The sequence below is a fragment of the Xenopus laevis genome, chromosome 2L (genome assembly GCF_017654675.1).
Source record: "Xenopus laevis strain J_2021 chromosome 2L, Xenopus_laevis_v10.1, whole genome shotgun sequence".
In the NCBI taxonomy this organism is placed as follows: Eukaryota; Metazoa; Chordata; class Amphibia; order Anura; family Pipidae; genus Xenopus; species Xenopus laevis.
The window spans coordinates 57,986,888-58,014,723 of NC_054373.1; the positions used below are offsets into that span (position 1 = coordinate 57,986,888).

General features: G+C 36.5%; 1 protein-coding gene across 1 annotated transcript; it reads left to right on the forward strand.

Moving 5' to 3' along the window:
- Nucleotides 1–19,577: 19,577 nt before the first annotated feature.
- gja9.L (gap junction protein alpha 9 L homeolog) lies at nt 19,578–26,377 on the forward strand. Its single transcript, XM_018245701.2, has 3 exons — nt 19,578–19,658; nt 21,686–23,274; nt 26,289–26,377. The coding sequence occupies exon 2, from the start codon at nt 21,707–21,709 to the stop codon at nt 23,270–23,272; it is 1,566 nt and encodes a 521-aa protein (XP_018101190.1). The 5' UTR covers nt 19,578–19,658; nt 21,686–21,706; the 3' UTR covers nt 23,273–23,274; nt 26,289–26,377.
- The last annotated feature ends 1,459 nt before the right edge of the window (nt 26,378–27,836 follow it).

Below are 27,836 nucleotides of genomic sequence, written 5' to 3' on the forward strand. Positions count from 1 at the left end.
CCCCACACACCAAAAACATACAGGCAGGTGAAATGGCTCCTGATAAAACTGATCGCAGTGTATGGGTGTGAATGTGATAGGGACCTTAAAGGAGAAGGAAAGCTCTATTTACTCTGGGTGGCAAAAGTTAGGCACCCCAAGTGATTGTATATACTTACCTCACACCGGGTCCAGTGCTCCTATCAGGAGAAAACTGCTCTGCTCTGGTGAGCGATCACCTTCCTTCTTCTTCTTTCTTTCTTCTTTAAAACTCTATTTTGGGTAGGGACTGATGATGGTGCTATATATACATAAAGGATAATAAAAATAATATTGTGTTTGTTTTAAAACAACAATGCTTGTATTAACTACCAATCAGATATCCTTGATGACAGGTATAAGCTAGTCTCTAATTCAAAGAAAACAGATCAATATACCTCTAAAAATTCTATAAAAGTAAACTGTCCACAGACAGCTGAGAGCTCTAGTTTGACTGTTTCATAAACACCTGCCCCCCATGAAAACGGTATAAAAAGCTGTGTAAAAGTCTGAGTAAATTTTATGCAATGCGAATGCCAGATGTGCAGCTATTTTACATTGCTTCTGGTGGAAGTCACTTTGAAAAAACACGTAAAAATTTGAAGCTGTTTTTTACACGGTGAAGCCTAGTGATGTGTGGTGTATTATCCCAATGTTTTTTTACACAGCATAATAAATATGCCCTATAATATAGTCTTTGCTATGATGTTTGAATTTATCTTCTGGTAAATTGTTAACCAGCCTATGACTTTAGTGTGATACATCCCATATATAGGGGGAAATTTACTAAAGGGCGAAGTGGCTAACAATAGCGAAAATTCACCAGTGTGACATCATTTTGGCACTTTGCCGATTTACTAACTGGTGCTGGCGTAAATTTGCTAGCGAAGTAGACATACTGTAGCGCTACTTCGCACCCTAACGCCAGGCGAAGTTGCACTCTGGCGAAGGGAAGTAACTAAACTAATTCACTAACTTGCAGATTTTACTGAACGTTACCTCTTGCGTCAGACTTGACTTCGCCAGCTCAGACCAGATGAAGTGCAATAGAGTTGATAGGAGGATCTTCAAAAATAGTTGATATTTTTTTTAAGTCCCAAAAAACGCTGGCATTTTTTACATTTTTCAGGGTGATAGGCTGAAAAAGATCGAAATTTTTTTTTGGGGTACCCTCCTTCCCCCCTACATTTCATAACATATGGCACCTAAATTATACCCTTTCTCACCTTCACTTTTTGAAGCATATTTGTTCTCAAAATGCATTGCCTCTGTAAGCCTCATCATCCACCATTCCTCACAATTTACTACTTATTTAAATAAACCATTCTCCCTTTTGTCTGATTTGCTGTTCCTGTGCAATAACATGATCGTGTCTCTTAGTTAACCTAATTACTTACGTAACAGTATAAATCCATGACGAATACAAAGTAACTGATTAAATGTTTATATATGTCATTGGAGATTTATGCAGCAATAGACTTTCAGCCTAGCATATTACTAAATGTTTCAGAAAACCCAAGCATTTTAGTTAACAGATCCCATTCCTTTATATAGTGCTAAGGGAGACTCTAGTAGCCACAGGCAACTGTTATGTTAACTGATACCCCAATTGGGTGCTCCTGTTTGCTAAAAACTGGTTAATGCTTCTTTGGCTTCTTCTTTGTGTTCCGGTCCAGGCACGGCCATTCACAGTAAAGTGAAAGCTGACCTCTCTGTGCATGGGCATGCCCGTGCCTGGAGGAATAAGACAAAGAGGAAGATGATGATTGTGCCGTGGTGCTCCTACAGAAATAACCCAGGCCAGTGTAGTGTATCAGGTAAGGAATTATATCACTGCAGGTTGCCTAACATTTGGCAACCCCTAGTAATATACAGTCATTTCCTTTAATTAAATAAGGTCTAGAAAGGCGATAGCATTATTGAAAAAGTCTGCATTTTTGTTAAAGTTCGTCTTTGCAGTCACACAAAGAAAGAAGAAGCTGAAAAAGGATCGCTCCATGGTCCTCGCTGAAAATAAACCTGGGCCGGTGCAGTTTTCCCGCTAACAGGAGCACCGGCCCAGGGTATCAGGTAAGTCATTACAATTACTGGGGTTGCCTAACATTTGCTAACTCCCCAGTGCTTTCCAATTTTCTTCTCCTTTAAAGGGATAGTTAACATTTAGATAAACCTATTCTTAGCACTGTTTCAGTTGGTCTTCATTTTTTTAATAGATTGATTTCTGCCATTTTTTTAGATTATGATTTTCAGCTCAGTGACGGATGCAATGTAATTTTTATTGCTTTTTTTTTTTTTTTAATTAATATTACATGTGTTTTTATTTAGGCTCTAATTCAAACCACTGCCTGGTTGCTAGGGGACTTCGGGCCCTAGCAACAAAATAGCTGCTTAAATTCCTAACTGGGGAGCAAAAAAATTAGCAAATTCTCTCTGAATATCACTATCTACATAAAGTCAATTTAATGGTCAACTACCCTTTAAATGTGGTCACAAACTTATACCGTTTACATGCTTTGCATTACCAAAACTATTTAAAATCATTATAAAATGACTTGCATTTTCCCAAAGCTGTATTTACAAATGAATTTCTCTACGCTTTAGTAATATAAAGTCTGCTCAGCCATGAAACTGGTACACGAGATCCTTTCCTAGTGTGTCCTCACTATTCATATCCAGACACATTCAGATGCACACCAAGATGTGACAGGGGGTAGGGAAGAAATAGGTGTAAGCTGACTATATGGTTGAATCGTACCCAAATATTGAATAACAGAGCACCCATCTATAGCTGAAACCCTGTATCCTATTACTCTTTACAATTTCAACTAAATCATGAGGTAGAATGGCAGATAATCATTACGGAGATGCAGGCAGAAACTGTGCAAAAGATAACAAATATTGCTCCAAGAACTGTGCTGCTTGTCTCTTAGCAAGGAAGCAGTGCTTAAAGTGGTTCAAACATGGGTGATAAATGGTAAAATAAAGTTTGTCCTGACTCCACAGACTCCCTGCTGGACTCACTCAACTTGATGGCACTTTAGAAATGGGAAGAAGAGGTATGTACTAGATTTGACTATGGGTGGGGGGGATATGAATAAGTGTTTATGCCCCTCAAAGCCTGCCCCCATATTACCCACTGTAGGGAGACTTTTACATAAGCTAATAAGACCACGCTCTTTTGCAAATACAGTGTGCAGTTCTACTGACAGTATTTTGTTATGTTAGAGAGGAGGCTTTGAATTGGAAACAGAGGCAGTTGGCCTCCAAAAGATGCTGGTGATGCATAAAATGTGTTGGGGAGAACATGGTGAATATGGTGAAAAAACAACTGTATCACAGTTTTGTGCCTTTCACACTCACAAGCAGATTGCTTTAAAGGACATGGAAAATTTAACTAAAAAAGTAGGTAGAAATGTTGTACGTTATGTTTTGGGCTTCTGTACCAGCCCAAGGCACCACAGCCCTTTAGCAGTAAAGATCTGTGTCTCCAAAGATTCCCCAGTAGCTCCCCATCTTCTTTTCTGCTAATTCACTGCACATGCTCTGTGCTGCTGTCACTTACTGAGCTTAGGGACCCACTCACAATATACAGTACACATAGAATAGAAATGTCACAATATAAGTCTGATAGTAATTAATATGGATAGTTACTAAATGGCAGCACAGAAACCAGTACAATTAGCATCAGAATTTAATAATCAGCCCTGTAACATCAGCTTGTATGACAGGCCAACCTTATTTTCTGCTGCATTATTTTTGACGACCTACTGAACATGTGAGTGTTACAGACACTTTCCAACATGGTGACCCTCTGTGACAAGTTTGAAGTCCTGGATCATTGCTGCTATTGACAAGCTGAAACTTTGGGCTGGTGCAACAATTTCAGTATATAAAACATGGCATTTTTAGTCCTATTCATTTTTAGGGTTTCCTTCTCCTTTAAGGCATATTTCTAAGTCTTTGATCCTTTCATGGTTGCCAGGGGCTGCCTGTAATTCAGTTAGGGGAATAAAGAAATAAACACAGTTTATGTTCACCTTGGAGTTAGCTTTTAGTATGATGTAGTGATATTCTGAGACAATTTGCAACTGGTTTTCATTTTTTATTATTTGTGGTTTTTGAGTTATTTAGCGTTTTATTCAGCAACTCGTTTTTATTCAGCAACAACGTACTAAAAGTTATCTTAAAGATAACTTCAAGATAAGTTTTAGTTTAGTTTAGTTAGTTTTAAAAAAAATTAGTTTTTGTAGTCTCATATAGGGGGTTATTTACTAACACCCAAATTAATATCAGTTTTTGTAAAAACAACGATGACCAAACTCCCTTCCATGAATTAAACTTATTTATCAACCATTTTTCTTGGAAAAATCGAAGCAACAAAATGTAATGACAAAAATGAGCGTCAATTCGTATCGTACAACTGACTCTGCTAAAACTCAATTATCGAGCGAAAACCCTGACTCGGATTATTCAGCACAGATGATGTCAAGAAATAACTTCAGGGCCTTCTGCCATTGATCTTGACAGGTTTGAGATGGAGTATTTTCATATTCAGAATTTTAGCAGCTTTAGGGTATGACAAATCTCTAAAAATTCAAGTTTTTTTCCCCGAGTTCCCCCCCCTAAAAACCTCGACCACAAAAAAACTGAAGTTTAATGCATGGACCCCATAATGTACAGCTGAAAAGGCCACTTCATATTGTTGTACCTAGAATGTCAGAGTACTCTGGTATTGTTATCAGTTCTAACACTGGCACAGAGCTTCAGGCAAGAATATTGATGTACCCAAACCTGTGCTGAGGTGACAGGCCTTGTGGGTGGATAGGCCTTGTGGCCAGAACATATTTGAGACCTACCATCTCTCTGCTTGTTTGAAGTTTGAACAGTAGCGATAACATGGACAATATAAGAGAGATACATGCCCTTTCACAGAGGAGGTCCCATTAAATCCCAGAACTGCAATGCCTATGATGTTAATTGAAGGTTCTCCTGCTGAACGCATGCTTTAGGTCACACTAATGTAGCAAATAAAAGTCAATACAATAATTAGTGATATTGAGCGAGCAGATTGAAAATGCTTTTGATCTTATTATATGTAACCAACATAGTGACACATCCTACATACACTGCTGTCAACATTGGTTTTATTTTGTCCTGCTTTCTGATTTGGAAGATTTGGCCTTTTGCCCATATCCTGATCCCTAATACCTGATTTCTTAATGCATTTAGATTTTTTTTTTTTCATACAACTAATCTATCTGAATCCGCTGTTAAACTATGTTGTTCATACTGTTCCTGAGAAATAGCTTCTGGTTGATTAGTTATTATTGTTCAGTGTCATTGATGTACAGTCTACAACCTTCAACTTTCATTGAACTACAACTGCCAGCAGAAAGTTGTCAAGAGATGCTGGTTATTATTTTAACAACAGCTCAATGAATGTATGTTGGGCATGCTTCTAATAAATACTGCCACCACTAGGGTTTTTTCCCAAACTCATTTCCCTATTTTCCATTGGACTTTCTCTCTCTCTCGCTGTCCTATTTTATTTTGCTCTCCTTTATCTTGTCACACTATTTTGTTAGCTCTATTTACCCTTTCCGTTTAGCTTTCCATTTCTCCCACCATTTATCTTAAAAGGCTGGTTCACCTTTAATTTAAAGGGAACCCGACACCCAAAAAAATGATTCCAAATACTATTTTATCATGTTAGTCAAGCAAATGAACTTTAATTACCCTTTATAAATTATTTGAATCCTGTTTCCATCAGTCTGGAAATTATAGCAAGCAGGCAGGAGCCATTTTGTGGACACTGTTATTAAAGCACCAGTAACATAAAAAAATTTGGAAAAAAGATTAGTTTCTTTGTTACGAAAAAAAAACACTAAGAAAGTTTTAACTTTTAAATTGCAAAGCTTTTATTAAGAAATTACCTACCGATTCTCTGCATTCACTCCTCTTCAGAAACGACGACAGGGCGACGATCCATCGTGCGGCGCTCGATTTCTCCTCCTTGGCTATCTCCTATAAAAGGCAGGGAGGAGAAATTGAGCTCCACACAATGGATCATTGCCCTGTCGCCGTTTCTGGAGAGGAGCACATGCAGAGAATTGGTATGTAATTTCTTAATAAAAGCTTTGAGCTTAAAAACTGTCTTAGTTTTTTTTTTCGTTACAAAGAAACTAATTTTAAATTTTTTTGATGTTACTGGTCCTTTAAGGCAAGCCTTGCATCATCTCAGAATCTTGTTTGTGCACCAGTTGGTTACACAAATAAATGGTTAAGAGAAATTGGGGAATGTGGAGAGAGCAGTGATCTCTAGTAAGTGCTGAATGGAAAGTGAAAGTAATTGCTAAGGCATAGAGGAGGGGCAGACAATATTTGATTGACAGCTGAGGTTTTTAAATGAGTTTACAACAGCTATGAACACTTTAATAAAAAAAAAGAATTTGGATTTCATGTTTAATTTGAAAAGGATATTTATTATACAGCTTTTTATGTCTGGATGACAGGTCCACTTTAACATTAAGGGGCAGATTCACTAACTTCGAGTGAAGGATTGGAATGAAAAAAATTCGAATTTCGAAGTATTTTTTGGGTACTTCGACCATCGAATTGGTTAAATTCGTTCGAATTCGAACGAAATCGAACGATTCGTTCGACTATTCGACCATTCGATAGTCGAAGTACTTTCCCTTTAAAAAAAACTTCGACCCCCTACTTCGGCAGATAAAACCTACCGAAGTCAATGTTAGCCTATGGGGAAGGTCCCCATAGGCTTGCTAACCTTTTTTTGATCGAAGGATTTTCCTTCGATCGTTGGATTAAAATCGTTCGAATCGTTCGATTCGAAGGATTTAATCGTTCGATCGAACGAAAAATCCTTCGATCGATCAATCGCAGGATTAGCGCTAAATCCTTCGACTTCGATATTCGAAGTCGAAGGATTTCAATTCGAGGGTCGAATTTCGAAGTATTTTTAACTTCGAAATTCGACCCTTAGTGAATCTGCCCCTAAAGGTGACCTTAGATGTAACAATTAAGATCTTTCTTGGAAAAGATCTTTCTAAGAAAGATTGTTTGTTTCAATACACACATGTAGAGCTGAATCGTCAGATATACAGATAGAAACAATAGAATTCTGCCTGTATCTGATAATTCAGCAACAATAGTCGATGTTTGCCTTCAAAGGCACCCAATCAAAATATTCCATCCAGCCGATCAACGAGCCGACCAATATCCCAGTCTTCTGCTGATATTGGTCGGCTTGTATCCCACCATACACGCACCGAATATCGTACAAAAATTTATTTCATACGATACTATCTATGCATCTATGGCAACCTTTAGGAACAGATTTATTAAGGTTCGAATTGGAAATTCTAATTCTAATTTTTGAGTTGGATTATTGGTCATTGGAAATAACCCAAACTCGATTTCAAATTTATCGAATAATTTGAATTTGATTATTCGCCACTTAAAACCTGCCGAGTTCATGTAGAAGTCAATGGCAGAGGTCCAGTGACCCATTTGAAGTTGTCATGTGAATAGCCTTCCTGACATTCAAGTCTTTTTTGGAGAAAAAAACTCGATTCGAGTTAAGTCTAATTCGATTCGACGGGTCAGTAATATTTGTCCAAGTTTTAGACGTTCTAATTTTTTCTTAAATAACCTCCTAATCGAATTGTGAGTATTTTCTAATTTATTATATTAAAAAAAATTCACATGAATTTGAAATCTGACCTTTGAGAAATAGGCCTCCCCATGTGTTATAGAATGGCCAAATCTAAGCAACTTTTCAATTGGTCTTCATTATTTTTATTTTTGGAATTATTTGCCTTCTTCTGACGACTCTTTCCAGCTTTCAAATGGGGGTCACTGACCCCATCTAAAAACCAAATGCTCTGTAAAGCTATAATTGTATTGTTATTGCTACTTTTTATTATTCATATTTCTATTCAGGCCCTCTCCTATTCATATTCTAGCCTCTGATTCAAATCAATGCATAGTTACTAGGGTAATTTGGACCATAGCAACTAGATTGCTGAAATTGCAAACTGGAGAGTTGTTGGATAAAAAGCTAAATAACTCAAAAACTACAAATAATAGAAAATGAAAACCGATTGCAAATTTTCTCAGAATTTCACTCTCGGTATCATATTAAAAGGTAACACAAAAGGGCACAAACCCTTTAAGACACTTCTCTTACCCTTTTCTTTCTGCACTCTCTGCTCTACATTATCTGATATTATCTTCAAGTAAAGTAAGACTCAATTGTTTGTTGGTATGTAAGTGAGCAAATATGTTAGCGAGATGGAAAAATATGTTTTTAAATATTTTAATAGATTTTAAGTCCAATGTTTGTCTTCATAATTTGTGCTGACACTATATAAATTATAATGATGAGGAGGAGGACGAAGAAGCTAGACTTTCTGAGCAGCGCTGAAGCAAGTAGCGAAAGCGCTACTGACTGGGAGTGGGATTTCCCCTTGTAACAGTGGCGTTTAATTTAGCCAGCGTGTTCGCGCCTGGCGTTTTTGCGCAGGCGCAAGAACGGGGCTGACGTCATCGCGCAGCGCACATGCGCACATGTACTCAGGAACGGCCTTATAAGGCAGCGCCTCCCACTGAGCTTCCTCTTGGCGCCCATAGCAGCTACAGGCACAACTTCCCGCCCGCCCACCCACCCAGTCATAAATGATTCCATTGTTGTGTTGTTATGTTTTCAAAAAAAAAAAAAAAAGGGGGGATGCGGTCTGAGGTTGTTCATTTTAAAGTATATTTGTTGAATTTCAGTGTTCTTGTCACAGCGTGGCGGTTATTGATCCTTTGCCTGTATTCGGCCTAGTATAAAAGGAGACACCACATGCCCACTGCACGCAGTGGCCGGCATTCGGGGTAAGATATATAAGGTCATATACTTGACAGTTAACGAGATACGTTTTGAAATGGCAAGGATCGGGAATAAATAAATATATATAAATAAAGCTGTGGCCGACTTTCACCCACTATTCTGTTTCAGTGTGTTTTGTTCATAAATTAGCATTAAAGGGCTTATCCCTAGCTGGGCATAAATGTTAAATTCCATAGGCTTAAACATCTTCACAGTCTTCTTGGGTTAAAATGCATGAAAATATCTGCCTTGTAAATAGTGCACTGCATTATTACATACTATAAATATTTATTTATTTTTCTACTGATCTTATATATAAAGCACAATTATGTATTGCATTCAGTGTTAGTGATAAACAAAAAATTGCATCAAAATACATTTTGCAGCTTTTTTTCACCCAAAATTCATCGAAAGTCACCGTTTTATTTGTCGCTGTGGTTTCTTGTGGTAAATATCAATTGTAGCAAGGTTTTGCAAGAAAATTTGCTGATGGCAAAACGTAAATCCATGCCTGTCGAAAAAATACTGTTAACCACTATTCAGTGTGCTTAATGTGATTCTAATTTACAGAGGTACTAAAGCCATAAACCAAGTTTTGCATAAGACTGACGCACACTATAGGAATAAACTTCAACATTTTAACTGGAAGCAGAGATTTGCTGTTTAAAATGGTTCCAACATAGGGGATGAGTAGTTATATAAAGTTTACCCTGGTTAAATAGGCCCTGGTTAAATAAGCACATGCCCTTTACACTGAGCTTATGTTAAACAAGGTGTATACTGTCAATTTTATAGTCATTACAGCACTATTTTAAAGTTGAAAGTTTTAACGGTGAAAGTTTCTGATGTTTCCAGTAAACACATAACCACATTACATTTATGATGGTCGATTCTATGGATGGCATGTAAAGGGTTAAGGATCCTGTTTCAATAATCAGAGATCCTTCCTGCAATACAAGAGCAGTTTAAAGTAATGCTGGTTCCCCCTATTGTGCATAAGGAATCACTGAAGGGGACGGAATAAATATTCTTGTTTTAGGTGCTGTAGGAATTTGTATGGCATAACCTTGCAATCACCGAAACCTGTAGCTACAAATTGGCTTGATAAACTAGTTATCCTTTAAAGTTTACATCACTTATCTCCTTGTCCTCACTTATTATTAGATACATTCTCCACAATTATTATTAATTTCTTTCAGTAATACAGAAGTGGTCATTTGTGTTCAGGGGCATTGAGGTTGCCTGCTGCTTAAACTAGGGCAGGGCTTCCATTTAACTATGAAATCGGACATGACCGATTGATTTCTTTGCCTTTGTTCAGTGCCAGACTATGAAACTATTGATTGTTCCTGGTACAGAAAAGAGAATTCTGTGAGATATTCATGATAGACCGTATCCTAAGAACTCCCATTATCTCTCTGAAAAGACTCAGGACAAACTGGTTGTGTGTTCTACCAACAATATATAATTAACATTATAAGGTTTTTTCTGTTTATGTATATTAGAACTCACAACATTTAAATTTAAATTCATTTCTATATGAAACAAACAGTGGCTTAATTAAACATGGTTGGGTCTCATAGTAAGCCCACTATACTCCAGGGCCCCTCAATAATGGATTCATTTTTCGGTCCCCTGTTTTTAAATGTTTAAAGCCAACTCAATGGCAGTGGTTTGTATAATATTTGCATACATATACAGAGAGTATTATTAACATCTGACATCTTCAGACCACAACCTTAAAAAGGATTATATGTGGTTAAATGGTATTAAATATGACAGACTAATTCATGGATCCTTAGCTTGCGGGATGAAATCTAAAAGAAATTATCCATACTGGTTCAGGTGGATCACTATAATCCTTTGGATTCTGCTTCAATATGCAAAAAATAAACAGGGTGCATATCTGGATGTAAACCAGATGTATTGGTCACACAACTTATTTACTGACTTTGCTTGGGCCCTCTTAATAAAAGGTAAATAAACAGTGATATAAACACTGGCATGATATGCATCCTGTAGTGAATGGTTTCCCTTGCTAAAGTAAAGGTTCTCCCATACCTGAGATGTCCTCTGTTCAATCACATTTTTGGACAATGGAGGCCACTGTTGCACTGGCCTGCATGATAATGGACATTTATAGAAAAATAAAGTGAATTGCAGTCCATCATTCCATGTGCTAGAATTACTGTTAGGCACAAAGGAGTCCAGTACTTACATCTGCTTTGAGAATCCTATGTGGTTGTGGTTGCCTTGGGCCAGTAAAGAAGCCTAAAACATCCTTATCCTAAAATTGATAACATTAATCCAAGTATTGGATCTATTCTCTGGAATGCTTGGGGTGCTAAAGGGATATTTACATTATTAGGAGCACCTGCTTCTATAAAGCATTCAAACACTAACAACAATCCAACAAAATGTAGTAATAACAACCTCTCCTAATTGCAGAAAGACCACCAACAAGATCTTTCTACCAACACGGGTTTATGTTAGCTTAGTTACCTTGTAGAGGAAAAGGAAATCACCGGCACAACTTGGGTAATGCTAGCAGGGAGTACCCTTGCTAGTTTATTGTGGATGCAACATTTCGGGGCGTAACCCCTTTGTCAAGCATGAGTTTGCAATTCCGCACCGGGGATTCGTATTTATTGGACGCCCAGGATGTGCGAGGGTAATTCCTTTTTAGCTTAGTTACCTTCAAATACAAGTACTGTTTGTGATTTTAGAGAAAGGGGAAATAGATCCTTTGCCTGCAATAAAAAAATGTTGCACTATACATAACACAATATAATTTGATATCACTTTAGAAGAAAGGTTCCATTCCTATGCCATAGTATATGCCTGTTATTCATGGGAGTCCAGGTTCAACACCCAAATCACCCTGGTAGACTCTCCAGATGTTATTCAGTGCTGATAAATATAACCATATGGACTTAAAGGAGAACTAAACCCTAACAATGAATACGGTTTAAAATGCCATATTTTATATACTGAACTTATTGCACCAGCCTAAAGTTTCAGCTTCTCAATAGCAACAATGATTCAGGACTTCAACCTTGTCACAGTGGGGTCACCATCTTGGAAATTGCCTGGAACACTCACATGCTCAGTGGGCTCTGAGCAGCTGTTGAGAAGCTAAGTTGAGGGGCCGTCACAAATTATCCAACAGAAAATGAGGTTGGTCTGTAATATGAGCTGATGTTTCAGAGCTGATTATTAAATAATGGTATTAATTGCACTGGTTTATGTGCTGCCATGTAGTAATTATCTGTATTATCAGCCTTATATTGTGACATTTCTATTCTATGTGTACTCTATATTGTGAGTGGGTCCCTAAGCTCAGTAAGTGACAGCAGCACAGAGCATGTGCAGTGAATCAGCAAATAAAGGAGATGGGGAGCTACTGGGGCATCTTTGGAGACACGGGCAAATTTACTAAAGGGCAAAATTTACTAAAGGGCTCACGCCTGGGGCAAGGAGGTTTAAGTGGAAGGCAGGAAGTCTGATACAGAAGTCCATGTGTACACAATAGAAGGAAAGAAATGCAGTGTTTCTTTTGACAGAGGACTCAGAGCAGCACTACTTTGAGGATTTACTGGTATATTTAGGTGGACCTTTCTGATAAGGCTTACTTAGTTTTAACCTTTCCTTCTCCTTTAAGTTAGTTCAATACGTTTAGTATATAAAATATAGCATTTCTATCCATTATTAGGGGTTAGTTCTTCTTTAAACTATGCCTTTTTTCATATGCATTTGGACTAACAAAGCAACAGATTGGCCTCTGCAACATTAGCTTGTGTCTGGATTCTTTCAAGTAATACTTACTCCTTAGTAAGGAGTATTAGCAGTAAGAGGTCTCCCAGAGGCACCTCTTATCCTGATAGTTTAGAAACAAGTATCATAAAGCAAAGTAGGGCATGCCATTTGGGGCATGGGTAGGGGTGTAACAGGACAGGCCGAGACAAACCTAAAATATATACCCACCATTTCTTACAGTGTTATTTTAAAAAATTGCCTTGTTATTTATAAAAACTCTTCACATTCGTAATTTTCTAATTAGGGTTGTAAGGTCAAAAATACATATGTGTACTCTAGTCACATAGGATTCTGCATTTTCTAATATATTCCAACTTATTAGTCTATGAGAATCTTTCTTTACGTATCAGAAATACTGTAAAACTTCGGCTAATTGCAGAAATATAACTGTGCTCTATTAAAAGTTTTCAATTTACATTATTTTTGATGTGCAGATTGAGAAACTGATTGTCCTTTTATAAAATAGCTTCATCAATACTGGCAGGATGCATAGACTGAATTCATATAATTAGGTTGCTAAATATTGTAGCAACTGTCAATATTTTAGAATGATAGGAGAATGATTTGTTCTTTTTTTAGATCCAGGCCCAGTGTATACCGAGAAAGAGCAGACACAATAACTTCAGGGTTGCAGAATGTCTATATGTGTAGGTCAATATGTATAGATTTGGCTGCCTGTACACTCTAGCCCATGTTTTTGTGCCTTAAAGCAAAACTCTGTCATAAATGCTTTTTAGATAGAAATAATTTGCTGAACCTTTTTATAAAAAAGAGATTGTTGCCAGATAACAACTGTGTGATGTCTTCAACTACAGTATACAAATTAATTTATTACTAATATACAAATACAAAAAAAAACAAATATTAATCATAAATTAGCAACCACTGTTAAGGATCCATAGGGGCAAATTTACTAAAGGGCGAAGTGAATTTTCACCAGTGTGACGTCATTTCGGTACTTCGCCGATTTGGTCGCTGGTGTAACTTCGCTAGCGGTACTTCGCTCCCTAACACCAGGTGAATTTGCGATCTGGCGAATGTACGTAATTATGCAAATTCACTAAGATGCGGATTTTACTGAACGTTACCTCTTGCGTCAGACTTTCCGTCGCCACCTCATACCAGGTGAAGTGCAATAGAGTAGATAGGACTTCCTCAAAATTTAGTTGAAAATAAGTCCCAAAAATTGCTGGCATCTTTTCCTTTTTTCAGGGTGATAGGCTGCAAAAGAGCGTAAACCGGTAACCGGCTTCCCCCCTACATTTCCTAACATATGGCACATAAACTATACACTGGGCTCATGTATAGGACAATATAACAACTCTATTTTCTTTTATTAAGGTTTCCCGGGCTTGTGTAGTGTAATGTATTTGCTGCAACATATAAGTCCATTGAACTTTAACTTCCCGCTGTATACTAATTAGGCAATGCTAGCGCAACTTTGCTTTGCTTGCCGCAGTAACGCTAGCGCAAATTCGCTAGTGTTCGTCGCCCTGGACGCAACTTCGGATTTTAGTGAATTAGTGTTGTGCTGCCGAATCTACGCCTGGCAAAGTGTTCCGCTTTGTGAACGAAGCTGTCGCTGGCAAATTTTTGGAGGTTAGTAAATTTGCCCCTTAGTATTTGCTGATGAAAGGAATGGGGATTTTGAACTGCATCTCTTTGGTGATCATATGAGTTCCTGAATGTTAACTAGGTGAATAGGCAAACGTCAACTATCAACTGTGGTCTTCAAAACCAAAAAGGAATGGTTAAAGTTAGCGGGCCAGCTATTTCTCAAAAAGTACAAGTTACTTAAATAGAGTAAATCACTGATTAATGTGAGTCTGCATTTGGCAGCAAATTTCCCTTCTTACAGCTCCCACCACTTAAGCAACTTGATTCAAAAATACAATGATCTGGAACTGTTGAGGCCAGGGTCAAATATTTTTTTTAAAAAAGGATCTGAATATACTGAATTCATTATGGGTTTTCAGGCACTGAACAAGATGTATTATCATTGAAATGTGATTTATAATATATTTCCTGCAGTATTTAGAGTTTCGTGGACAACGGAAACATGTGAAAACAACAAGAATACTCAGAAGTGATAAGTAACGTTTCTTTTGTCTGAAAATAAATTCTTACGGTTTTAGACCTTTGGGTTATTATGAAAGAAAAGTGATGTTCAATATAATTTAGGGCACAGAAGAGATTGCATCACATAAATGGTGTATATTACTAAAAAGCTTAGTCCTAAAGGTGATTCTTGTGTAGAAGAACTCAAACCTGGAAAGGCCCTCCTCTGAATCAAGTTTTATCAAGTACTTAATAGTGGTTGATGCTTGTAAGTATTGGAATCTATATGCATTATTTATTTTATGCTGCTTTTTTGTTGTATGCCATTTTACTGGACCATTACCTTGTAGTAATTGGTAAATCTATTGATGCCCATCTCTTATAAACCAATGTTACTAAACCTGGAATTAACCTTGAGATGCTGGAAAAGTTGTAATCAGACAGGGCTTGCTCATGAGCTGATATTTGTCTTAAAAATTCATCCCATAGGTTTACGCTGAGTGTGGCAAGTCCACATGTGTCTTTGTGATCTAAATATTTGGTTGGTTAGAACACTGGCGGGTACCTATGTAGAGAATAGCAAGGGCAGATCCTAACATTAAAGGGTCTTCTACCTCCACCCATTTGGTAGAGTCTACTAGGGTGCTTATAATCCCAAGGATTTGTTTCTTATTTTAGAAGAAGCCTATATCATGTATAAAATAATCCAAAATGCCACCATATTGTAAACCCATCCAAGTGATAATATCCTATTCAGGATGGGTGACCCATCCTGCTCTGTGATTGATCTTTGTTTTTTTTTATACCTTATTGGCCAAAATGTATTTAAAATCATATTTATTTCCCTTATAAATCTTGCCTATGAATCAGGTACAGCATGAAATTCTTAAAGGAATAGTGACACTTCTCAAGTGCGTCAAAATTTGTCCTTTAGACCATTTTCCTCAGTTTTACCTCTTTTTATGTATATTGGGCATTGGACATTGTTTCTCCTTTAAGAGGGTACTGGACTCCAACGCACTTTTATGGTTGGGGCTTGTAGAGCCTTACAGTGTAGTCCAATATTTTGTCTACAGCTGGATTAATCACCATACTTGAACAAGAGACCTCACGAGATGTGAAATATTTGGCTAATATTTTGGAGTGATAGTTTGAAGCTTGATAGCTTGAAGTGCCTGCTACATCTTTTGTGTATGTTAGATGCTGTGGTGTCATGGTTTTGAAGTTTACAGGTGAGGTCCAATTTTTGCCATGTAAGAAGCTCTTGAAGGAGCAAGTAATGTAGAGAAGGTTTAAAATATCTATCCAGGTCTAAGTTTTTTATAGGGTGGAGTAGTAAGTAGATTCATTACCTGGGGTCTTGAAGTTGCTAGATGCCTCCCAAAATCTTTTTGAATTGGCTTAGAGATTTTAAGATTGTTGAATGGGCAGTGACTCGGGACCTTACAGAGCAGTCCAGCCTTTTATCTACAGCTGGTTTAATCATCATACTTGAACAAGAGACATCACGAGATGTGGAATATTTGGCTACCAAATAAATAAGGACTGGCCATGTACAGATATTATTAGAACAAGCTTTACAGTGTTATATTAGCCCTGCGGATCTCTAGTCACCTACTTTTTTGTAAATAGGACATTTCCCTAATCATTATTACTACACCACATGAGTAGCATATAAAGCTATTTTGCAGACACTAACCCAAATCGTCATTTAAGAAATGTGTTACTTGCACTAAAGCAAAATCCCCTCCTGGCTTTTTGTATGACTGCATCTCCTGGGTAGATTATTTATTAAGGGATATGAAACTATAACTATGAGTATTCCTATTTGATATTCTGCTTTTATCTTATATTTCAAGGTTCCATTTATTATAGTCAATACAAAATTCTGAAACATAAGAAATGAAAAGAACTGAACTGTTTCTTATCTTCTCTGTCCATCCCCTGATCTTTATTGATGAAAGCATGTAGGTTGTTTTGCCAGATGGTCATATCCTTGCAGAATATTGGGGGTTTCCGCAAAAGCTATTTTTGGTATATTGGTAACTGTTTGCTAATTCCCTTGCTTACCTATAATTTTAGGTTGTTTATTTTTTACTGTTTTGTATCTTCTAAGTTAGCCAAGAGAACGTCTACCTTTAAATCCCATTGCATTTGACTGCTGCTTCTAATTCAGTCACCCAGTTATATTCTTTTAATTCAGTCACACCGATTTCAGTTTATTCCTGGTATTTTTGTTTCTACCTTATGTAGTTTACTGACTTTAAAACATATTCAGCTGATTTGCCATTTTAGAATCTATTGCTTTCGATATTGCAATGATAATTATAAAATGGTCTCAAATGGTACAATTGCAAGATTGCTTTTTACTTTTTTTATAAGGTGAATTATATTGTAAATTTTAATTAGTCAGAGCCTCAAAATTTTATCTACATGTAAGATTATTATGGTAAAATATTTGCATTTCTGTGGAAAACAGTCTTTAAGACCCCCGGTAGTTTAATTTAAGCTTCTGAGTAACTCCAAGCTATTTTTAGTTTGGTGACTTGTAGGGGGTTATTAATAAGTCCGGGTTTTTTGGGGTTATTTATTAATACACTTTCCCGAAAATTTTGTTTGCGGGAAAAAACGTTTTTTTTTTCACCCAAAAACTCTGAAAATTCTGTGTTTTGGGCACATCAAAAAATCATTGGGACTTCTCCCATTGACTTATATGCAACCTCGACAGGTCTGAGATGCTGGATTTTCAGATTTGGACTTTTGCATCCTCTGGGTTTAATAAATTCTGAAAAATTTTCAGATTTTTGCATTCAGAGCTTAGTAAATAACCCCCTAAGATACAGCCTATTTCAGAAATATCAGGTTCAGGCTACAGAGCAAAAGTAGGCAATAAATTGCTGTCACAACTCCAGGCTACCTAGAGTATATATGGTTTAGCAGTTGGTTTATCTGCTGTTCTTGTAAGCTCCAGCACTAAAATAAATAATATGTAATACACATTTTCTACCTGATATTTCCAAGCTCTATTTTTTTTAAGGATGTAGTCACTTTTTGAAAAAGATTGTATATGATCAACCTATTTTAGTTTTTAGAGAAACACATCAAAGATATAATGTACACTTTTTAGCAAGTAGGGATACATGCACTTGAAGCAGTTACTTTTAGTCACAAGTAGATTTATAGGAGTGTTAATGTATTTCAGGTATTTACAGTAATGATCAAAATTGGTATCAAATTATATGTTTTGTAAAAAGAGATTATCACAACCTTTGCCTTGTATGAGGAGGTGAGCAGCAACTAAGACTTTAAACTTTGCTAAAGCATTTTATACAGTACCACACTTAAGGTTACTGATTTAATGATGGAATATTGCCATTGAATATAATATTTCATCTCCCTTTGCTTTTTAACTTATTTATTAATGGCCTTGAGGTTGTCACTGATTGTATGTACTATTGCTAATGATATTAAATTGTGCAAAACTACAAGTTTAATGCAGGGTCATCAAACTGGAAAACTAAGTTTAATGTTGATAAATGCAATGTTATTATCGCGTCCGGTATCCCAAACCCATAACATACACAAAGGTTCTGGTCACAGCTCACACTTCTGCCTATAACATCCACCTTTCCAGCCCTTCGCTATTGGAATGCCACTTGGTTTTATTGTGAGAGAACCAAGTCAAGCGTTCTGGGCAGGCAAGGGAACTGGAACGTGTGTCAGGAAGGATGGAGAAAGAGTAAACATTGTTATGGAACAGGAGAAGTTTAATATCAATCAGACAGCGCAGTATGGAATCAGGAACCAGAAGTGTAGTCAAGGATCCTGAAGAATAGACAGTAACATGTTAAGGTCAGTACAGGCAGCGAATCAGCGGAGGTCAGGGACAGGTAAGGGCCAAGAATAGGAAACCAGTCAATAAACAAACCCAGGAACTATCTCACAATAGACATATGTCGGGCAATGAAAAAACAGACAAGACGCCTTTAAATATTTGATTTTCTAGCCAAGCATGATGACGTCAGATGCAGTGCACCGAATAAAAAGACGTGTGCACCAAAACGCTAACACAACTAAACAAAAGTACGTGGACGTCCACACCATCCCACTAGACCAGCAGGTATTGTTACAGTTATGAACATGGACAAAAATAACACAAATGCTAGTTATACATAATCTCGATACACATTATGAATAGTGTAAATGTATATAGTTTAAAGGGAAAGGAAAGACTTTTTTAATTTAAGCACCACCATTTTACCCACATAAAAATCTGTAAGCAAAATATCACTGAGCGGAAGTAACTACATCCATTAGCAAAATGGTTCTTTTTTTAAAATATGACATAAACCCATTGGAATATGACTAAGCAAGTTACTTCCCTTTGGTCTTTCTCATATCTGTGTATACAAAGATCAGATCAGCCCAAATTGGCCCTGCACAAGAAGCCAATTCAGGAAAATATCTGCTTGTTTGGTGCCAATGCCAAACAAGTGGGTTTTTACCAGTGGTGTAACAATGCTACACTGTAAAAAAATCTTTACTGTAAAAAAATCTTTAGAGGGGTCCGGCCCACCACCAAGTTACATTTTGTTTAAAATAAATGATTACTCCACAAAATATAATACAGAAAAGTGTCTACTATTTCCATATGACTATTCAAACTGTAACAAGTCCTTGGTATAAAGTGGGTTAATTTGTTCATTATAGCTGGAAGCTATGTCAGGCTGTCACACATTGATTTTAATACTCTGGCTATAAGTCGAACGCACACCATTATTCTTATTTTCCTCTTGTATTCATCCTGGGAGCTTCATCGCAAATATTGGATTAACCTAATGGATTCCTACATAACCTAGACTAAACAGAAAAGGTAATTTTAAACAAATGCTAAACTTGTTTTTTATTGTTTTCCAGAATGATCTATTTCACAGAACGCTGTATTATTTTGTTTACTTCTCAATATGATAAACCTTAGAAAAACATTTGTACTGAACTTTTAAGAATAGTGTCCAAAAAAGCTAAAAAATTGTACTTCTGATACAAATGAAGATCAATTTACATTGTATGCAAATACAAGAGAGATTACTGTATTATTTTCATATTACGGTTAAAATTCAAAGCTCATATAAATCAAGCTATACTTTAATTGCAATTAAAGATATATAGTATCTATCTATCTATCTATCTATCTATCTATCTATCTATCTATATATATGTATATTGAGAATTTGTAAAGATTTTTCTTTTGTAAAACCAGGTCAGATGGTTTATATTGTGCCATATATGAACTGCGTACATCAATTACTTTTTAACAACCTTGCCTGGATGCCATGAGATAAAACTTTTATTTTGTAAAGCTTTTTGCAGTGCAGTGTTTTTGAAATACAAGGAATGCAATTTTATATATAAGAAGCCCACTTTCTATCGAATGCAATTAATTTCAATATAGCTTCAAGCATAGAGATTAATTCATTTGTAGTTGTTAATGAATGTCAAATTCTCCACAAAGCTTTGCCCAAATAGCAAACAAAAGCAAAATCCTAATTTGCATATTTATATTTGATCACAACCAGCATAAACTGACTAATCTATAAACAAAAAGTTGTCATCTTCAATTGTCCATTATAAATCAATGTTTTTGACTGAATACTAAGGATTATTCAAAATCTGGTAATCCAGTCCTCATATTTATCAGAATTCAGAAACAAAATCGAAGTCCCTAACCTAATTGTTGCACCTACCTTGCAAACATGATTTGACCATATAATATTATTTTGGATAGATATGAGGGTTCCTGGGTATAATTTAACTAGGACAGCACCTTCATTGATTTTGTATATTTTTCCCTATGCTTCCCTAGGTTTTCCTAATTTTGTCAGATTTCTTCCTATAACATTAATCATAGTGTGTGTGCATAGTAGGGACTTTAGATTACAAGACCCACTGGGGCAAGGACTAAAGTAAAAGATAAATAATGTGCGTGTGCACATATACTCATAATATATATCTTCTACCACGCTTTGCATAATCTTCTCTAAACTACTGTATGCTTTAGAGAGTAATGATCGCTGCTTTGCTGCTATTAATCAGGCCATGGTGCTGTGTGCAACTGGAATATTGTCCAAATGTATTATTATTGTAAGTAGGGATATCATTTTTTGTTTTGAAAAAAGGCTGATACCAAAATTATGTGGAAAACTGAAGCAAATCATAATCTATGGATTGAAACTAGAGCAGGAATAATCTAGCCATGCCCTAAGGGAAGTAATTTCTGCTGTTTTTTTCTCCCTCCTATCCTCATCAAATACCCCCTGGATGTGGGCAGCTGCTTTTATAAGGCTTTGATAATATACACATATTGACTGCTTTGAACATTTACTTTAAACCAGGCATTATTGGCCTAAATGTACAACATTTACATTGTTAACTAAGGCGGAAAAATACTCAGAATATATTATGTAATATAAAATATATATAGAATATATGATATAATCATAACAAAATATAATTTGGTTCTAAATCTCTTTATATACAATGCTCTGGAACTTACCAGAATCTAACATATTTTACTGTAAATTGTTTCTTATTTTATATTTATATAAAGTTTTCTTGCTTTCTACATTCTGTATTACATCTATCAAAAGGAAGGGCAAAATAAACAAATTACTATGACATTAGCACCCTTTTGAACTCTAGAGAGAGAATATGTCCCTGCCTGTTTAGAAGTATTTACTCTACATATACTGGTGTTTTTCTAAAGAGCAACGTTCTGTATCCAAACAGAAACCATTTTTATATCCTGATGTTTCTAGTAAACTGAAAAAACATCAATAAATCTGAAACTGAAGTAAAAGTCAGGCACCAATAATTACCAATATTTTTCTTTTTGTGTTGCAGTTTTGAGATGGTGGACTAAACATGGGAGACTGGAATTTTCTTGGGGTCATCCTAGAGGAAGTCCACATCCATTCCACGATTGTTGGAAAAATCTGGCTTACAATTCTGTTTATATTTCGCATGCTTGTCTTGGGAGTGGCAGCTGAAGAGGTCTGGAATGATGAGCAGTCACAATTTGTATGTAACACAGACCAACCTGGCTGCAAAAATGTCTGTTATGACCAGGCTTTTCCCATCTCACTTATCAGATACTGGGTTCTGCAAGTAATATTTGTATCCTCACCGTCTTTGGTTTACATGGGCCATGCTATTTACAGGCTGAGAGCGTTGGAGAAAGAACGACATAGAAAGAAAGCTCAGCTCAGAGGGGAGCTTGAAGGAGTAGAGTATGATCTGAGTGAAGACCGCAGAAGGTTGGAGCGTGAACTCAGACAATTAGAACACAGAAAGCTGAACAAGGCTCCATTAAGGGGTTCCCTTCTCTTTACCTATGTAATACATATATTCACAAGATCTGCTGTTGAGATTGGTTTCATGATTGGACAGCATCTGCTTTATGGAGTTCAACTGAATCCTCTGTACAAGTGTGAAAGAGACCCATGCCCCAATGTTGTTGACTGCTTTGTATCCAGACCTACAGAAAAAACAGTATTTATGCTTTTCATGCAGTGCATAGCAGCTGTCTCTTTGTTTCTAAATATTTTAGAAATTCTACATCTTGGGGTTAAAAGAATCAAAAAAGCTTATATGATGAGATATAGAATGAAAGAAGAATTTGACGACTTTTATGTAATTAAATCCAAGAAAACCTCCACAGTAAGTCATACTTGCGTAGGTACGTCCTCGAGTCCTCAAAAGACCCTTCCTTCTGCACCTATCAATTATACGTTGTTGATAGAAAAACAGAGTGATCCTACTGCATATCCAGTTTTAAATCCTCCCTGTGGATACCATCCTATAGAAGAAGATGTACATAATGATATGTGTAATACTTTCATGGAGGATGAGCAAGAAACAAAATCAGCCAATGGTATCAATGCTGCAAACACAGTTGAAAGTCACTATCATGACAACAGTGGCAACAATGATGAAAGAATAAACAAAATATTAGATGCAGATGTTAAGACTTTGCATTGCCATGGAGAAAGAAGAACTGGTTGTATAAAAAGTAATTATTCAAGTGTAGAAAATGCTCCTCTTGTACAGACAGCAGCTAGTGATGATACCGTGGATTATTCCTTACAAAATATATCCTGTCCAATGACCACAAACTTACTCCGGAAATCCAGGAGAGTCAGTGCTCCATGGAATGGCTCTAAAGCAGCGGAGAGAGGAGGCTTTGTTCAAGATACAGGATACAGCAACAGGGGACGCAGTAGCTTCAGTGCAAATATATCATGGGGACTTTCCAAGTCTGATCTGAAGCGAGTTAGCAGGCCATCCACACCAGAAGTTATGGGAGAAATTAGCCCAAAATACAAGCAGGATAAAGCATGTGAAGGTTCTGTGACCTTCTCTCCATCACGACGGATGTCACTGGCAAGTAATGCCAGCAGCCGGCATGCCCCAACTGATCTACAGATCTAAGCGTTAGTTGCCTTACCTACACATTACCTTGATAGATTTCCAAGCAGTTAAAAAGAGCAAATGAGGCTAGTTCATTCAGTTTAAATTTCAAAATTATCAGAATACATAAATGAACACTTCCTTGTGAAAGATGCAGGTGGATATAAAATGAAAAAACCTGAATCTCTGCATAGTCTTGCCTTGATTGGAACAAATATTAAGCAGTTCTTCTTGCCCCTTCTTAGTGGAAACATTTACAAGCTGCAGACATATTTCAAAGTTAGGGTAAACAAGAGATTCTAGTGCATTTTTGCAAGGATCTGACACATGCACATGCATACACATCTACCTCGGTGGGACACGCACACACTCCAACAGGAAACAAATGAGGCTTTAAAAAAACATTTTGTGCTAATTGAAGATACCATTTCTCTGTATATTTTCATTTCTGAATATGAATGTAAATTATATTGTTCTACAGACTTCAATAAGTGTCTCTCTTAATGAAGTCAAATGGCAAATATCATAGCTCCTTATACCATAATGAAACTATGTACAACAGAAATGGTTTATGCTCACCAAAGCTCATTTTCATATTCTACAGTAAAAAAGTGGAAAATGGTAGGTAAAACCTTACTTGTAAGAATGTGCTAGAAGAATACATGTTAAAAGCTAACTTGTAACTTACATAAATATATTAATTAATTGTTAATATATTTAATTTTTTTACTTGTTAGAAGTTTTTTTAGGTTTTTAGAAGTTTTAACTCCTTGTCAATTTGAAACATTTTTGAATACAAAAAGAATAGGTGACAGGCCAGCTTTCCACCCGTGAGTCAGGATTTTTAAATGTAAAAATTTGTCAAATAAATAATTACAAATATTTATTTGCATTCTCAAAAGAGTTTAGTTGAGGAAAAACACAATGGGAAGAGTTAGGAGTGAGTTTAGGCAATTTATTATTATATATAGGTGAAAACCCCCCACTGTGGACAACATGCAAAGAACTGATCCGCGTGACACCAGCCAAAGGGGGTAGTATAAGGGAGTTGTTGAGCTTTACAACACTAAAACAACTGGAGCTACACCTTAGGTACATCGTATTTATTTCTGCAGGTGCCTCTTTAACACTATCAACTGCCTTGTCGTTAAAAACACTGCTAGAAATAGGAATAGTCTTGTTTTACTTTTCATGAATAGCAATAGTGAATGGCTACTTAATCCTAAAGTGTTTAGTATTGTTCCATTTATGGGACTGGATTGTCTTGGATTGTGTGCAATGCACTTGGTATTCTGTTGCTCCCCGGGAAGCTATTTTGCAGCAGCTGACAAATGTCCAATGTGCCACTGTGCCATTGCCCTAAAGGATGTAGAAGCTGCTACAGTACATAATGGTTATGCAATACATTCTATAAGACACCTATCAGTATTTCTGTTTATAAAATAAGGATGTTTATAACATGCCCCTAATTGCCTGAACCAAGCCTAGACACCCTTGATCCATCCTAAGCTCCATCCACTTTTGGTTGAACCTTTGCTCATTTACTGTTCCACAAATTGAGCCTATCCCATCTATTTATAGAAATACTGGTAAGTATGCCATGCATGATTTGAAGTGTCAAAGGCAAATGTGTTGGAACACCTGTCTGTCTTACATTTCATTTCAAAATTAAAGATTTCAATTTGATATTGGAGGATTAGTGGTTGGATTTGCTTCTATTGAGCCACAAGAACATTAATGAAGTTTGGCACTGATGTTGGGCAATCAATCCTGGCCTGCAGTCATAGCTCCAGTTCATCTCACAAATGTTTATTTAGGTTAAGGCTCTGTGCAGGTCCATCAAGATCTTCCTCTCATTTCAGCAAACCAATACTGTACAGATACTTTGTGTGTAGGGGCATTATTGGGCTGTAACAGGGAAGAGCATTCCCTAAGATAAAAAGTAGGAAGCAACTATAGGCCACAAGAATATTAATGAAGTTTGGCACTGATGTTGGGCAATCAAGCCTGGCCTGCAGTCATAGCTCCAGTTCATCCCACAAATGTTCATTTAGGTTGAGGCTCCATGCAAGTCAATCAAGATCTTCCTCTCTCATTTCAACAAACCAATACTGTACAGATACTTTGTGTGTAGGGGCATTATTGGGCTGTAACAGAGGAGAGCCTTCCCTAAACTAAAAAGTAGGAAGCAAATAAAAGCAAATTCTAACTTATAACATTAAGGTTGGCTTTTGCTGGAACTACGTGCCCTAGTCCAAGCTATGAAAGCCAGCCATTAGTTTAGACCATTATTTCTTCACTTACAATACATTTTAAAGTCTGCATTATATATTCAGGCAAGTAATATTTTCCTAAAATTAGCTGAACTCAGGCTGCTAGATGTTCAAATAAAACATCCTCTGAATAAATATTTTTTTAGCTGACATTGCCATATAACAAGAAAATTTGAAACTTGGCAGTGAGTGTTCCAGTTGTGATTTTTTGGACACTTTTTGATGTTTAGTGTGGCCATACATGTATATGTGCATGTATGACTTACAGTATATCACACCTCGATGCACAGCAATATTTCATTTAATAAGGGATACATGCTGCTTTTCCTTCTTTCATCAATAGCAGAAGCATAGCCAGCTCCTTGCCCATGTTCACCTCTAATCTGTGCAGGGAGCCATACTATAATAGTATTGTTAATACAAAGATTTAAGGGTTTGCTGAAAGATTATTTTCAGTGTAAGGACAGCTACGGTAAATTGTATTTCTCCTTAAGAACAATTAGGCAATTATTAAAAAATAAATATTCTTTGCCAGAAAAACTGACTTTAAGGGAACAAATTCTGGACTATGTTGCAAATTGAAATGTTCTTAGCAGACAAACATACTTATATTCTTGCCAGATGATGAGGTAAGTGAAGTATATTCCAATGACAATGGACTAATTAATTACTGAAATTGACAGAAACAGAAATCATGTCCCAATAAACGTAAGTTTCTCAGGTATTCCTCCTTACATTTTCAATCTTATTTTCTTTATTTCCAGGCTATGGTCCTACAACTGTCTTCACTCATGAAGAAGCATTAAGAAATAACCACAACAGCAACATTCATCCCCAAAAGCAGATTCTTCAACTTCTAATAATCCTGGGAATCTCAAACATGCAACTCCAATACCCTCAGGGTATGCTAACAAGACCCAACACATTACAAAGCACAGATTGACAGCATGGAACTCTAACATAAAAAGCTACATAAAAACTGTAGCTATATGTATGTAGCTGAAGTTAATATAGCTTTCATTTGTGATGGAGGTGTGGAAAATGCATCAGGTGCATCTTGAAATGGCCAACCCTATGGTGCTAAACTCACAAAACCAGCATTACTGACAATACTTACAGCAAAAAGTTGAGAGTTTCAAATACATCTCATTTATAAGTAGGTATCTCACAGTACTCCAAACTGACTGTACCAACACCATGTCTATTAATGTTTTTTTACATATATAAGGAAATAACAAGAGAGACATATAAATAGCCAACACCTATCATCAGTACCTGTAAGCTACAAACACAGCAAAACCCCACCCTCTTGGAAATGTTCAGCTACATAATTTAGCTTTCAACATTGATTTGATTACAACGGGGTAGCATCTAAATGCAATATTAGAAAGCAATTTCTTGGGCAATCCAGAAATATTTTTTGTTTGCCTGGAAGCACCATATTTAGGTACAGTAACTACCTTTTTATACTTTTAGACTGTAGCTAGTACAACAATGGGGGTTACTGCAGTTCATCAGTAAGTAAACAAAACATAGTATATAGCAGCAACTTAAAAGTGTTATAAAACCAAATAAAATGTTGCATAATTTGCAAACTTAATTGTAAGCACTTTTTGCTTTGCCATTCTCTGCTGGCTCCTCCAGTCAAGACTTTAATATATGTGATTAAGATATCGGTAAAGAAGTAGATTCACAGAAGTATGTGGAAAAGTAAGTCTTTGCTTTTTTCTATTACAACATTGTTTATGGTGCATGTAACCAGAACCAGCAGTGCAGAGAATGACAATTAGGGGCAGATTGATCAAGGGTCAAATTTCGAAGTGGAAAATACTTCGAAATTCGACCATCGAATAGAATCCTCCGACATTCAAAGTCGGAGGATTTTATTCATCGTATGACCGTATTGCGATCGGAGTACGGTCGTACTCCGATCATACTTCTAATCGTACGATTCAATCCATCTTATCGTACTTTCCCTTCAAAACCAAAAAACTTAGAAAATTGCTTTGGAAGGTCCCCATAGGCTAACATAGCACTTCGGCAGGTTTAAGTTGGCGAAGTATTGAAGTCAAAGTTTTTTTAGAGACAGTACTTCGATTATCGAATGGTCGGATAGTCGAACGATTTTTACTTCGAATCGTTCGAATCAAAGTCGAAGTTCGTAGTAGCCTATTCGAACTTTTTGACTTCGAAAATTCACTCGAGCTTAGTAAATCTGCCCCTTAGTGTATATTGGAAACTCACTTACAATTAGGTTTATGAAAAACTCTCTAAAACTAAAATAGGTCTATCTTAAAAATAAGATCTGGAAT

Bases quoted from the DNA above. Each gene is read 5' to 3' on its own strand.
- gja9.L (XM_018245701.2), top strand. From the start codon at position 21,707: ATGGGAGACTGGAATTTTCTTGGGGTCATCCTAGAGGAAGTCCACATC.